At 36.6% G+C, this 16,244-nt stretch overlaps 1 protein-coding gene across 1 annotated transcript; it reads left to right on the top strand.

Moving 5' to 3' along the window:
- The first annotated feature begins 9,706 nt into the window (after window positions 1–9,706).
- Window positions 9,707–13,441, top strand: LOC120078714 (RRP15-like protein). The gene is made up of 9 exons (XM_039033012.1): window positions 9,707–10,021; window positions 10,618–11,124; window positions 11,207–11,308; window positions 11,397–11,478; window positions 11,603–11,622; window positions 11,722–11,782; window positions 12,363–12,442; window positions 12,935–13,042; window positions 13,124–13,441. The coding sequence occupies exons 2-9, from the start codon at window positions 10,690–10,692 to the stop codon at window positions 13,193–13,195; spliced, it is 960 nt and encodes a 319-aa protein (XP_038888940.1). The 5' UTR covers window positions 9,707–10,021; window positions 10,618–10,689; the 3' UTR covers window positions 13,196–13,441.
- The last annotated feature ends 2,803 nt before the right edge of the window (window positions 13,442–16,244 follow it).

Below are 16,244 nucleotides of genomic sequence, written 5' to 3' on the forward strand. Positions count from 1 at the left end.
GTTAAAGGATTGGCCAAAAAAGAGAATACAACTGGTAATTTTCTTTCAAAATAAAATATCTTGTTTGTTGTATGAATTTAGCTTTTGCTTAAAATTGGTTGATTGTTAAATGTTTGAATATTGTAACGGTAGTGAAAAAGGTCATGTGAAACCTGCTACCTACCTGGATCTCATGAGTTTCTTAATGGTGTTTGCTACAAAAGGACGGTAGCGCTAGTTCTATTTTACTTTGGAGATGGGGTGGTTTTTTTTATTTGACTGGGATCATTACATCTCTCATCATACTAACACATTTATCTCCATGTGTATTGTTGCTGCTGATTGTCAGTTGTCAAGTTGGTTTAAGCGCTGTAAGTTAGCCAAATTTTGATTTCAGACAACTTTTTTGCCACATCCTCCTTGTTTATGTGTGCATTGATCACTGAATTCCACTATTTTCAATATGATACAGGTCCAACAAGGCCAATATCTCAGAAGGGTTTCATCCTCAAGAACTAAAGATGCTAAAGTTTATGCCTCCTACGTAACTTTAGATTTCAGAAGTTAAACAAAATCTAAATTGTGTAGAAGTAAATATCAATGCTCACTTTCTTTTCCCTTGCCTTGTGAATTAGCTGTCCTCAAAGCAATGTCAATGATTTGTTTGAAATGCATGTTGCATTGTATATATTCTTGTAGCTTGGATTTCCGAGGTCCATGAATTATGTCTTAATTTCATTTTGTGTTTCTGCTTTGATGATTCTCACTCCGAGAATACTGAGGGCTCTGAGTGGTAGTGTCGTCCCCGTTTCCTTCTGTTCGTGTGGAGACTGTTCGAGGTAGACAATTGGGATTTGCTTAACGATAGCTTGTCGTTCCAGCGAAAGCGAGATTTGCTGTGAAAAAAAGTCTTCAACTGGTATGATCTCTCGATCTCTTATTTATTGTTCCTTTGAGCATGCCCAACAATTTAGTGTTATGAATGCATATTAGTATGTTTGAATGTATATGTGAAAATTCTGTCACAATGAATCGGAAAGATCCGCTTTCGCTCATAGGTACTCTTGAATAAGAGTTCCCTTCAATTGGTATCAGAACCAGGTTTCTGATATTCCAATTCATTGCTGCAAAAGAATTACATTTACATTCTCGATGGGTGCAGCATGTCTACTCTCTATTTTAATTGTTAATTCGTTTGTAGATGTGTGGATTAATGAAGTTTTCTGGGATGTAACCTCAGTTTGTTAAATTCTCCAGTTAATTGTAAAGGCCTTTGCATTTTTGGGCACAATTAATTGCTATCGAGTTTGTAATTTCAAAGTTAGTTTGAGTCTTGAGTCGTTCGTGAAGAAGTTCGAAGCAAGGGTTGTTGTTCTTCGAGGAAGAAGACGAACAAGCGTTGGTCATGTCGTGTAGATGATGAGGTAGACGATCGATGAGTATCGGATGCTCGACTGTCATTTAACACGCGTGCACACTAGATGATCGTATAGCTCAGCAAGCCTCATCACTTAGTTACTGACTATACGATCGCGGAGTAAATGCATGGTAAATCGTTTACCTTTCGCGTGTTAAGCGATCGTCTAGATGATCAGGCTTCGCGAACTCATTGTTTTCTATGCGATCGTTTAGCTTTCACGCTATCATCTAGTGTGCGCTACATTATCGTTTACCTGGAGACGTTTACTAAATGATGGGAGCTTTGCTCGACGGTTCAAGACCTGGTTCACTTGTGAACGGTTTGCTCAGTAGAATAATGTAATAAATAGTTTTTTCATTCCGATTTTGTGTTGGTTCATCCCGGTCCATTAATTAATGGTTTTATACATGCGATGTGTATTTCTTTTATGTCATATGGTATGCACATATAGATAAATACCACCTTAGGTTATGCATTGATCATGCAAATTCTCTTTATTATAAGTGTTATGATTTAATGAAGCATGATTTAAATTACGTAAGTGCATGCTCATGCATCATATAATATAAGAGTTATATTTATGTATGCATTATTAATTTAGCGTAATATTTATAAGCCTTATAAATACTTCGTTATGTGGCATGTGTGTTTTAGTTGTTTATTTTATAATGGTTATAAAATGAAATTAGAACTAAAATAATTAATAAAAGGTAAAAGTGTAGCAAATCTATCTATAAGGAACTTTTGTCTTAGGCGGGTTTTGTCTAGGCTGGGATATTTAAGGTGACAACCACGGAACACCTCTACCTGGAACCTACCTGGAAAGGTGAATTAGATAGATTTGTTGCATGCATGTAAGTTAAGGACAGTCCATTAAAGAGTTTAATGTGACCACTTGTACTTGTTTTATTTCAAAGACAAAAGTTATTTTTGTGCAAACTTAATAAATGACTTAGATTATAATCAGTAGCTAGATTGTCTAGGTTAATAAACCCCTAAGTAGAACATTCCGTGGGAGGTACTTGGGGCATTTAATGCTTCATTTAAACCTCTCTCGTTTCTCCCTCATAGTTCACACCGTGAGATCTATCCTCGGCCTCGTGACACCCTGAGAGTGTCCCCCTAAAGGATGGTATTTGGATAGGTCAATATCAAGGTGGATGGAGAAAATGTTCATAGTAAGTGGGAGCGGAAAGTGCGACAGCATATCCCACGGTCTCTCTCGTTGGATTAGATAAAGTTTATGCGCATCGCCTCGAGGCACCCTGGTTGTGTCCCCCTATAGGATGGTTATTTGCGCGTTTCTTTATTTGATCTCCTGTAAGAGGATAAGGTTATTTAGTCTCTTGTCCTAATCTGTTTTTTTTTCCTACAATGGACATATTAGGGCGGGACTCTGGGGCCGAAAACGAAGGGTTACACTTACGTGGAATTGTTAAGGGTTAACAGTTCTGAACCGAACAAATGGTGGCTGTTAGGTTCAGTTTCAAGAGTTGGTTATACCTAATGATTGAGAATGTCTCATCCTAGCGAAGGGACATCTGATCACCCCACCGATGACGTTTGTCCTGCCTCGTTGGAACATCATTGCAAAATAGAAGTCTTATCACTTAGGGTACTTGGAAACTGTTTTGTTAAAACTAATTGGTTAAAAATGTGGTTTTGCAAAATCTTATAAGAGTTTATTCATTTTTCAACAACGGTTTTAAATGACTACAGCCCCTATCAGTTTACTTAGCGCCGAAAAACTGAATGGCCAAAACTATTCGAGTTGGAAACATATGCTCATGACGATACTCATCATTGAGGATCTGAAGTTTGTCCTTATGGAGGATTGTCCTCCTATTCCACCTCTGGACGCTACTCGAAATGTTCGGGCGACATACGAGCGTTGAACATGGGCAAACGAGAAGTCCCGAGCCTATATCTTGGCCAACCTTAGTGACATGTTGGCCAAGAACCATGAGCCCATGGTCTCAACACGTGAGATCATAGAGTCCTTGCGGGGAATGTTCGGACAGCCGTCTGGACAGCTAAAGCATGAGACTCTGAAACACATCTTTAGCTTCAAAATGGAGAAAGGAACCTCTATTCGTGAACATGTGCTGAATATGATGGTCCACTTTAACGTTATGGAGATGAATGGGTCTAAAATCGATGAGGGCAGTCAAGTTAGCATTATCCTGCATTTATTGCCAGAGAGCTTTCTCCACTTTGTTAGCAATACGATTCTTAACAAAGTGGACTACACCCTTACTACTCTCCTCAACGAGTTGCATACTTACCAATCTTTGCTGAAAAATAAAGAGAAAAGGGGAGGTGGGGCAAATGTTGTCTCGTCTTCTAAAAGGTTCCATCAAGGTTTGACCTCAGGAATGAAGTCTACACCTTCAACTTCTAACTCTGGAAAGGGGAAAAAGAAGAAGGGTGGTAAAGAGAAAGGGAAAGTGTCTGCTAACCCGCCATCTATCACCAGAAGAAGCGTCCACAGCCGGTTGAAAAAGGAAAATGTTTCCACTGAAACCAGGACGGATACTAGAAGAGGAACTATCCTCGTTATCTAAAGGAAAATAAGGCAACCAAGGCTAAGGCCAAGGCAGATAAATGTAAATGTGATTTACTTGTGTTAGAAACTTGTTTAGTGGAGAATGATGATTCTACTTGGATAATTGATTCATGCGCCACTAATCATGTTTGTTCTTCTTTTCAGGGGATTAGATCCCGGCGACAACTGGAGGCTGGTGAGATGACGTTGCGAGTAGGCACCAAGCACGTCATCTCAGCTGTGGTAACGGGAGGCATCCAGTTAACTTTACAGAATAGGATTTTTGTATTAAAAGATGTCTTTGTAGTTCCTGAACTAAAAAGGATCCTTATTTCTATAAAGTGTCTGTTACAATGCAATTATACTATTTCTTTTAAATTGAATAAAGTGTTTATTCATAAGGATGGTGTTGAAATTTTTATAGCTAAACTGGAAAATAACTTGTATGTGCTAAAACCGTTAGCCTTAAGTTCCCTCCATAACATAAAGATGTTTAAATCTGTCGTAACTCAATCTAAACGCAAACAAGTTTCTCCAAAAGAAAATGCCCAACTTTGATACCTTCGATTAGGGCACATCAATCTCAATAGGATTGAGAGATTGGTGAAGAATGGCCTTTTAGGCGAGTTAGAAAAAAATTCTTTACCAGTGTGCGAATCTTGCCTTGAGGATAAGATGACTAAAAGACCTTTTACTGAAAAAGGTTATCGAGCCAAAGAGCCTCTAGAATTAGTACATTCTGACCTTTTCGATCTTATGAATGTGCGAGCTCGAGGAGGTTATGAGTACTTTATCAGTTTTACGGATGATTACTCGAGATATGGGTATGTTTATCTGATTCAACGAAAGTCTGAATCTTTTGAAAAGTTCAAATTATTTAGGGTTGAAGTTAAGAATGCTTTAGATAGACGAATTAAAACACTTTGATCAGATTGAGATGGAGAGTTTTTGGATTCTGAGTTCCAGGACTATTTATTAGAACATGGAATCGTTCCCAACTCTCAACGTCGGATACATCTCAGCAGAATGGTGTAGCGGAGAGGAGAAATAGAACCTTGTTGGACATGGTTCATTCGATGATGAATTATGCTTTCTTCCCAAACTCGTTTTGAGGTTTTGCAGTGGAGATTGAGGTTTACATTCTCAACTGTGTTCCTTCTAAGAGTGTTGCGAGAACACCTCTGGAGTTGTGGAACGGGCGTAAAGCTAGTTTACGTCACTTCCGCATATGAAATTGCCCAACACATGTGCTTGAGGCAAATCCCAAGAAGTTGGAATCACAATCAAGGTTGTGTCTCTTTGTAGGCTACCCCAAAGGTACACAGGGGGATTACTTTCCTAGAGGAGGATCATATCAGGGAGCACAATCCACATAGTAAAGTCGTGTTACGTGAGCTTTCCAACAAAACTACTAAAACTACAACAAGAGTTGTTGAAGGACCTACTTCATCAATTAGAGTTGTTGATGATAGTTCATCTGGTAGGTTGGTTCCACCTCAAGATTTGAAGGAACCTCGACACAGTGGGAGGGTTACAAACCTGCCTGATCGCTATCTGGGTTTCACGAAAATTCTAGCTATGGTGGCAGATGGCGACGTTGAGGATCCGTTGTCTTATCAAAAGGCAATGAAGGATGTTGACCGAGATGAATGGCTTAAAACCATGAATCTCGAGATGGAGTCGATGTACTTTAACTCAGTATGGGTTCTTGTAGATCAGCCTAATGGGGTATGACCTATATGTTGTAAATGGATCTACAAGCACAAACGGGGTGCTAATGGGAAGGTGCAAACCTTCAAGACTCGACTTGTGGCAAAGGGTTATACCCAGGTGGCGGGAATCGACTATGAGAAGACTTTCTCACCTGTTGCCATGTTAAAGTCGATCTGCATCCTCCTGTCCATTATCGCTTATTATAATTATGAGATCTGGCAAATGGACGTCAAGACGGCTTTTCTGAATGGCAATCTTGAGGAGACCATTTATATGGTGCAACCCGAAGGATTCATTGCCCAAGGTCAAGAGCAAAAAGTTTGCAAACTGAATCAGTCCATTTATAGGCTGAAGCAGGTGTCTCGTTCTTGGAATATTCGATTTGATGTTGTTATCAAATCGTATGGCTTTGAGCAAAACGTTGATGAACCTTGTGTTTACAAGAAGATAGTCAACAGTTCAGTAGCTTTCTTAGTGTTGTATGTAAACGATATTCTACTCATCGGGAATGATGTAGGTCTACTTACTGCAGTTAAAAACTAACTAGTGACCTTTATTCCAAATAAAAGATTTGAGAGAAGCTCAGTTTGTTCTGGGTATACAGATCTTTTGGGATCGTAAGAATAAAGTACTAGCACTGTCTTAGGCATCGTATATTGACAAGATCTTTCTCAAGTACTTGATGCAAGACTCCAAAAGAGGCCTACTACCATTCAGACATGGAGTCACTTTGTCTAAGGACATGTGTCCTAAGACGCCTCAAGAGGTTGAGGAGATAAGACGGGTCCCATATGCATCTGTCGTTGGCAGTTTGATGTATGTGATGCTCTGTACTAGGCCAGACATCTACTATGCTGTGGGAATAGCTGTCTCTTATACACATCTAGATGTGTATAAGAGACAGGTTCAAACCAAGGGTGCATTGTCGACTCCACGATGGAGGTTGGGTACGTAGTGGCTTGTGAAGCTGCTAAAGAGGTCGTCTGGCTCAGAAAGTTCTTGACAGAGCTGGAAGTTGTTCCAGATATGTCTAGGCCCATCACTCTCTATTGTGACAATAGTGGTGTTGTGGCAAACTCCAAGGAGCCCAGGAGTCACAGGCGCGGCAAACACATAGAGCGGAAGTATCATCTGATCCGCGAGATAGTGCATCGAGAAGATGTGATCATCACGAAGATCGCCTCGAAGCAACACGTTGTTGATCTGTTTACGAAGGTTCTCACGGCTATAGTGTTTGAGGGTCACCTTAAGAACATAGGTCTACGGGACCACTCGCAGCTAGACTAAGGAAGTGGGAGATTTTATTGTACTAGTTTTTTATGTCCTAGTTTATTGTTTGTTTTTGTACTCCCACTTCGCTTTAGGACAAGTGGGAGATTTTTGGGGTTTATGTCCTAAAGTCTCGTGTCCTATAGTTTGTAAACAATTTTGTACAAATGTTTATGATGTATAATATATATGATATTTACTTCACTTATTGACTTTGCACATTTAGATGTTTTTATTTTACCACAAACTAATAAACTTAATATCCCTGGTTGTCTTTATGTAACTTAAGCATGTATGTAGTGACATACAAGTGAATCATGTCTTAAGTGACAACCAAAATGGTCTGTAGTATATGGATATAGGAAGGAAATCTTATCCTGGTAATACTACGGACGCGATCCGCTTTGTAGAATAGTTACAAGTGTTGTGACTGGTCACAGATGGTCTGATCCTGATCATTCGTGTAGGGGACATGCGAGCGGGGGTATCCTATACAAAGAGTTTGTATAAGACCTAACCATGAAGTGTTAACGTCTCGTCATATAACTCCATTCATGATAAAGACTTCACTTCACAAGGATGACCATAGGTAACATGACCTCAATCCGGAGTGAGTTGGGAACTCCTACCATTGAGGGCGGTCCTTTGATTTGCATGGGTGCAAGTGACCAGAGCGCCGACTCAAACCTACCACTTTGGGGATTCGTCTTTGGGAACTGGGAACTCAGCTTCACAAGATGGAGTTCACTCCTTCCCCCAATCAAGGATAAGTAAATAGATTGCTCTCTTAAGGGTTGATCCCGAGGCTTGAAAGATGTAGCGCCACACACCTTCTCATAATCCGAGAGGTGTTCACAAATAGTAGAACTATGTTGTATTGTTCACTAGAGGGATCAGTGATACTTAAGGAGTAAAATGTAACTACAGGGGTAAAACGGTAAATTGGCCCAGCTATACTTACGAGCATCTGTGAAGGGTCATCGTACTGATGATTGGTTATATCAAATGGACATTAACATATATCTATGGTAAGAAGAGTTCAACTGTCGATCTTTAGTGGAATGCTTGGCAGTTAACGGATGGTGGATATTGTGGCTAAAGAGTTTAGTCAGTTATTCACATACCGTTGAAGCTTCGAGCCATAGGTCGATAAGGTTTCCTTAGTAACTTGGATACAAGTTGAGAATCAGTTTTTGTGTTAGTTTGAAATGTTCAAATTGACAAGAGGAAGTTCAGTTATATATATATGATATAATTGAACTAGTTAATTATATCTGATATAATTAACTTTATGTATGAGATACATTAATTTGGAGGAAATTTGATGTAAATATGATTTATATCTAGTGGAAGAAAAATACTTTGGTTAATATATGATTTTAATCCATAGGTTATGAATATAATGTGATTATATTCATTGTCTATTAATTAGACAGTTAAGGGATAATAGGTCACCATCTCTTCTGTTTTCATAACGGATGAATAAGTTTAAAAATCGCTTTGAGACACTTAAATAGCTCACTGTGTGTTGAGCATTGGATGAGCGAACATAGTATTGAAGTGTGTCATCGCTTAGTAAAATCAGTGCCTATACGATAGTGTTGAACGATCGCTTACCTACACGATAGTGTTGAGCGATCGCTTAACACTTACACCCGCGCCCGCTATTTACTAAACGATCGTTTAGCACCCGATATTTACTAAACGATCATATAGACGATCGTTTAGCTTTTCCTACATAATCATTTAGACGATCGCTTATTTTTTCCTACGCGATCGTATACTTCACCTGAACGATCAAGCATTTTGTCTATACGATAGACGAGCCTTTCTTCCACTTGCTTGATCATTGTATATGATCTCCCTTCCTCCTCCCCTTTACCAAATCCGAACAAAAGCCCACCTTTAGGATTCTCACTCCGAGAATACTGAGGGCTCTAAGTGGTGATGTCATCCCCGTTTTCTTCTATTTGTGTGGAGACTGTTCGAGGTAGACGATTGGGATTTGCTGAACGATAGCTTGTCGTTCCAATGAAAGCGAGATTTGCTGTGAAGAAAAGTTTTCAATTGGTATGACCTCTCGATCTCTTATTTATTGTTCCTTTGAGCAAGCCCAGTAATTTAGTGTTATGAATGCATATTAGTATGTTTTAAATGTATATGTGGAAATTTTGTCACAATAAATTGGAAAGATCCGCTTCCGCTCGCAGGTACTCTTGAATAAGAGTTCCTTCACTAGGATGTAAGGATTTTTTGGCACTAACGATCAAGTACTAAACAGTCGAAAGATAAGACTCCAACTAAATCAACACTGTCAGCCATCACCAACTTTGGTAATTTGAAATATAGTTGTTAGTTTATTTATTGGGGTGGATATTTAAATATCCATACATACAAACTCTCACTTATAATATTAAAAAATATATATACATTCATGTGTTATTTGAAATGACTTATTTCAAAGATGAAAATATTTGATATAATTAACATATATATTTGTTGTGAAAAAAAAGGATTTTCAAAAAATAAAAAATAAGAGAAACTACTTACTTAAAATAGTAAATTTTCGTTTTAAATTTCTATCCGTTTCTATCATTGATATACACGAGTAGACTTATATCTAATGATAAATTTCTACGAATAATAGTTGTTAACAGAAATCTACTTATTTTTTTTATTATTTCTATAAATAGTTTAATATTTTTTTAAAAAAAAATCAATATTTCCTTTTATCTTCAATTTCCCACTCTTCCGTGCGCATCAAATTCAATCATCAGATTATTTATTTTTCTTTTTAAATTTTAAAAAACCATCCTTATTTTTCTTATTACTAAACCCTATTTCTCGTCCAGCCACTCTCTCCGTCCATTGCTGCACCCTGCCCGCCGCCGCACTCCGCTCGCTGTTCCTGCCCGACGCCGTCTCAGCAGCTGCCGTCGGATGCTGCGTTTCTAGCTGCCGCAGCCTCACCCTTTCGAAGAAGTGCCTGCTGCCCCCTTCCTCTGAGTTACTTATATCTGTTTTCATTCTTCTTACAAGCACAGTAGTTCAGCCCCTTACCCGGGCCGCCGTCGCTCATTTTTCAGATCTCCAAGGTTTTATTTTTTTTGTTTTAGTTTGTTTCGTTGGACTATGCTTGTTTATTCTCTTCACGGACGGAGAAGAAAATCAAGAACAATTTGTTCTTTTTTTAGTTGTTGATTGCTTCTTCAACCATTGCTCAAGTAGTCTAAATGAAAATATAAATCTAAGAACGTGTATTAGAGGAAAAAATGAATCAAAAGGAATAAAGGAAAACATATCATTTCTATCCGAAATCAATATTTGAAGAGGATAAAATGTTTAAGAAGATGAGCAAAGCAAAAGAGAAAATTCACTTAGTTTAGTTGGGTATAAAAAAGTTGTTGGAACGGAAAGGCTGCAATTGAAATTATTGTTATCAATTAAATAAAACCCAACAATGAACAAATAAAATAGAAAGTTAACATTGAGTTTAAGTTTGACTGAGGGACATTGAGGCTTCTTGAATATTGAGGAAACTATGGATGCCTATGAACTGGCATAGGGTGGCTTTTTGTGGCACTGGCGTAAACTAAATTTATATAGAAAATGAAATCATATGGGGTTAGTTTAATATCCTGTATTTTTTTGGGCATCGGAACACACTGATATGTTATGCTTCCAAATTCAGGGTGTTTCAAACAGGTGTTAAGACTGTTGAAATATTTTGTTTGGGATAAGCTCTGCATTAGAATCAGGTACTATGGCTGATGTCGGGAATGCAGTAGAATTGGTGAGAGGTGCAAAGAGGAGGAAAAAGATGGGTTCTAGGAACAATAAAAGACCGAGGATGATGGGTGGAAGTGGAAACAAAGTTAAGGTTGATAGGAAGATGAAGAAACTCTTCCAAAAACGGGCGCGTGAGTATAATTCAGAGGATGACGACAACGATGAGAAGGCTCCGATGGTTGAAAATGAGAGAAAAGTTTTGGTGTGCAGTCATGCGGAGGAGGTTGGGGATGAAGAGTTTTCTGAGGGTGAAGATGAAGGGAAGGATGTGAATGCAGATGTCGAGCTGTCCGAAGATGATGAAAATGGTGAAATTCAACCAGGTATAACGAAGTTTGCAGAAGGTTGTAGAGCCTTTCGAGCTGCATTCAGGAGTATTCTCAAGAAGAGCATATCTGATGAAACTCTGGTAGTTTATATTTTAAATGTGTCTGAATTATTTTTGCTAGTTGAAGTAGTGAAGAAATGATTGTGCCATATTTGTGTTGCAGGGTCCTATATTATCAGCAAACAAGAAGCTTATTGTTGAAAAGCTTGCAGAAGAGGAAGCTGAGCGGAAGGTTAAAGGATTGGCCAAAAAAGAGAAACAACTGGTATTTTCTTTCAAATAAAATATCTTGTTTGTTGTATGATTTAGCTTTTGCTTAAAATTGGTTGATTGTAAATGTTTGAATATTGTAGGTAGGTGAAAAAGGTCATGTGAAACCTGCTACCTACCTGGATTCTCATGAAAAGTTTCTTATTGGTGTTGCTACAAAAGGAGGTAGCCTAGTTCTATTTTACTTTGAGATGGGTGTGGTTATTTTTTTTATTTGACTGGGATCATTACATCTCTCATCATACTAACACATTTATCTCCATGTGTATTGTTGCTTGCTGATTGTCAGTTGTCAAGTTGTTTAACGCTGTAAGTAGCCAAATTTTGATTTCAGACAACTTTTTTGCCACATCCTCCTTGTTTATGTTGCATTTATCACTGAATTCCACTATTTTCAATATGATACAGGTCAACAAGGCACAACATGCTCAGAAGGGTTTGAATCCTTCAAGAACTAAAGATGCTAAAGGTATTATGCCTCCTACGTAACTTAGATCTCAGAAGTTAACAAAATCTCAAATTGTGTAGAAGTAAATATAATCTTCACTTTCTTTTCCCTTGCCTTGTGAATATGCTGTCCCTCTAAAGCATTCAATTGATTTTGTTGTAAATGCATGTTGCATTGTATATATTCTTGTAGCTTGATTTTCCGAGTCATGTGATGTATGTCTTATATTTCATTTTGTGGTTTCTGCTTTGATGAGTCATAGGCTAGTTGGCTAATTTATTGACTTTGTTTGGAATTATATGTATGTGATGACTTTGCAGCAATCAGTGATTTACGAGTTACGTCCCTCGAATTTATCGACCTATTAGTTTCTCATGCTTACTTCCAGTCAACTTAGCCTTCCCCTATTTTCTTATATAGGATTATTTCATGTTCGTAACCTTGTTAGACCCATTTTGTCTGTGTATTAAGGCATTTATCCTTTCTTTCTTGACTTGTGAATGTGAGTTGCCATTCAAGATTTGAGGGTGAAACCATGTCTTGAGTGGTTTTTCATTCTATCTATCTCATTCTGACCAATTGATTTGGTTTATACTGCCAGCTATAAATAAGCGCAGAAAAGAAGCTTTCTTTTCTGAGTTGGGCAAGCCAACTTTGTCAGCAACAAACAGTAATGCAAAGGTTGGATATTTTTCTGCTTTTTCGTCTTCCGATTTTAACGAAGTGCTGGTAAATTCTATTTTTAATCCTTACAATTGATGTTACTTTCTACAAACACCGATTCTCTGTGCACCGATTATCCGTGGCCTTCTTAATTATCACCTTCATCATCATTATTGTATGTGGGCAGTGGAATGGGGAAGGGTAGGGATGTCCATGGGTCCACAGGGATAGGGATGACTGACTTTCATGTCCCCACAAAATTTCATGTTAGATTTTATGAGGATTGGGACAGGGTCTCCTGCAGAAAATTCACGATAACAACAACAATAAAAATGATACAAAATTTTAAAAAAGGTAAATGGGATGGGGAACGGGACCAAGCCCTGCAGGGAAAATTGCATCGATCGGGGTGTTGATTAAGTGAGTGAAACTTAGGTCACCATCATATACTATCTGTTCTTTCATGTCCATAATGCAACAAACTCAAATGGCCATCTCTGTGTCGAACAGTTAAACACATCAGGTGGTGCAGCGGACGCTGAAGGCCCTGCCTGGGCTCCATTACGTGATAATTATATGCTGACCAATTCCAAGTTAAAAGACTGGGATAAGATGCCAGTAAGAGTCGATATACTTTTGAAGCCTAATGTCGGTTGCATCTCTGTTTCTTTCGCATGTTGATCAATTATACCTGTGCAGGATAATATGACGACGATGGCCGAGGACAATGGGAGGATGTTGGAAGACAGTAGTTCAGATGAAGATGATTGACTAGTCTAAAACTTCCAAGTGAATTTTGCCTAGTTTGTTGTAGCTTTCAAGTTGCTTATACTCACAAAGCTGGGTTCCATTTTGGCTTGTTAGCAAATTCACCATGTATGCCTCAGCTATTCAAAAAGAAAGAATTTCTTCCCTCTATTTCTTTGTCCAATTTTTAAATCTGCCCTTTGGTGAGATTCAACTGTATAAATGTCGCCCATTTTGTAGGTTTTTTTCGAGCAAATTGGTTTGAAAATACAAATTTTGGTCTACATTTGTATGGATTTGCATAATTAATTTGAAAGAAATGTGTATTTAACCTGCATCCCAACACTTGGATTGTAAAGTGACCAACTGTAAAAGAGATGGTGTTCAAGCAAAATTTAATTATTCTCTCCATCGAAATTTTTCGAGCACTAAATATAGGACAGGTTGTCTCGAAAGTATAGTAAATGATTTTCTTAATTGATTGATAATAAAAGAATATATCTTGGATTTTCAAAAATAGAAAAATAAGGAAAAATATTTACACAAATAACAAAATTTAATTATTTTCTCCATCTTCGGTTCTCCTTCCTTTTCTCCTCCATTCCCTTCTTCTCCTTATTATTCTTTAATGGTAAATCTTCTTCTTCTCTATTATAGTTTTGTTGCTAGTTCAAGAATGTAAATTAGTTTTTCTTCAATTATAAATCATCATCTTCTTCTTCTCTATTTATAATTTTGTTACTAGAAATGAAAGGCTAAATTATAGACCAAGTGATAGTAGTTTTTTGGTAGTTTTGTTGCTAGTTCCAAAATAGTAATTAGAATGATAATCATAGATAATGGAAGGTAAATGATAGATCAAGTGATAGAATATTATCATTATCTATCATAGAACATTATCATTATCTATCATAGAACATTATCATATATTACTGTCTATCAATGATAAACAGTGATAGACTACTAGTAATAATTTTCTTTTTAATTTTGTTGTCATCAACTATACAATAGTCGTTGTTATTGAATATGAAAATTTTGTTGCTTTAGATAGTTGTGATAGCCATTGTTATCACTATCTATCACAAATAGACACTGATAGACTACTATCAATATATAATCATTTTGTTGTTGCTAGTTTTTTTTATAGGTAGTTTATAATACATATACTAAACATTGTTATTGATTGCTTTTAGATAGTTGTGATAGACACTGTTGTCAATGTTGGTCATAGATAGTGTCTATTAGTGATAGAAGCTGATATAAATTTATCACTAATAGAAGCTTATAGAAGTCTATCGGTGCCTATTAGTGATAGAAGCTGATATAAATTTATCACTAATAGAACTTATAGAAGTCTATCGGTGCCTAATAGTGATAGAAGCTGATATAAATTTATCACTAATAGAAGCTGATAGAAGTCTATCGGTGTCTATTAGTGATAGAAACTAATAGAAGTTTGTCATTGATACTATCATTGATAGAAACTTATACAAGTCTATCATTGATAGAACTAAGAAGTTAACTAGTGTTTATCAGTTTTTTTTTTTTTTTTTTTTTTTGTTATTTTTATAAATAGTTTGACATTTTTTCTATTTGTGAAAACTTCTCTTCATTTGGTCGGGTTTTATAAGTTACATTATTCACCATTCTTTTTGTGAATTTTGTTAAGCTCATAATAAGACTATCTCCACAATGGAAATAATGAAAGATATTATGTAATGAGTGATAGGCCAAGTGATAGAATATTATCATTATCTATCATAGAACATTATCATATATCACAGTCTATCAATGATAAACAGTGATAAATTACTATCAATGGTCTATCAATAGTAATAATTTTGTTCATAATTTTGCTGCAACAACTATACACTAGACGTTATTGAATATGAAAACTTTGTTGCTTTTAGATAGTTGTGATAACCATTGTTATCACTATCTAATCTATCGCAGATAGACATTGATAGACTACTATCAATTGCCTATCAATTACCTATCAATTACCTATCAATTGCCTATCATTTTGTTGTTGCTAGTTGTTTTTTTTAGATAGTTTATAATACATACACTAGACATTGATTGCTTTTAGATACTTATGATAGATAATGTTGTCAATGTCTGTCACTGATAGAAGTCGATATAAGTCTATCGCTGATAAAAGCTAATAGAAGTCTATTGGTGTCTAGTAGTGATAGAAACTAATAAAAGTCTATCATTGATACTATCAATGATAGAAACTTATACAAGTCTACCATTAATAGAGTTAAGAAGTTAATCAGTGCCTATCAGTATTTATTTTATTTTATTTTTTTAAATAATTTGACATTTTTTTCTATCTGTGAAAATTTCTCTTCATTTGGTCAGGTTTTATAAATTACATTATTCACCATTCTTTTTGTGAATTTTGTTAAGCTCATAATAAGACTATCTCCACCATGGAAATAATGAAAGATATTATGTAATGAGTGTTATATTACGAGCTTCGAGCATGTTTACAGAAGGTGAATCGCAATATATGAAACGTAATTTGGAAAGTGGAATCCATTTTATTACGTTTGATAGTGTGTATCGGCGTTGTGCATTCTTCCTGACAGGTAGGCCCAGTTGGAAAACCATAATAAAGTAATATAATATGAATGAAGACCAATGGGTGACCAATCGAATTGTGTTTGAATATTACGTAGGACCCACACCCTTTTTCTGATAATTTCATCCAAGTTTCCAAAATTTGCCCTCACATGTCAGCAGTTGTTGTTGTACTGCTCGGATTTATTGATAACGGTTATTGTTCTAGATGACTAACACCGTTCATTAAAATAATACAGTTATTGTTTTAGGGTCTTCGATCTATTGTTTTATGTAATCGAAAACCATATCGATAAAGTTATATTTTATTATGCCTGTGATGAATATCTTCTTATTTTCCATGTATTTGTTCACTACTACTACGTGAGATGTTCGTTTGTTGATGAAGTTGGCGAGATTGATGGGACCCAAACAAAAATATATTAACATTTCAAAATAAGTAGGTTTATTAAAAAAAAAAAAAAAAAAAAAAAAAAAGGGGAAATTT

Source organism: Benincasa hispida, chromosome 5 (genome assembly GCF_009727055.1).
Source record: "Benincasa hispida cultivar B227 chromosome 5, ASM972705v1, whole genome shotgun sequence".
Lineage (NCBI taxonomy): Eukaryota > Viridiplantae > Streptophyta > Magnoliopsida > Cucurbitales > Cucurbitaceae > Benincasa > Benincasa hispida.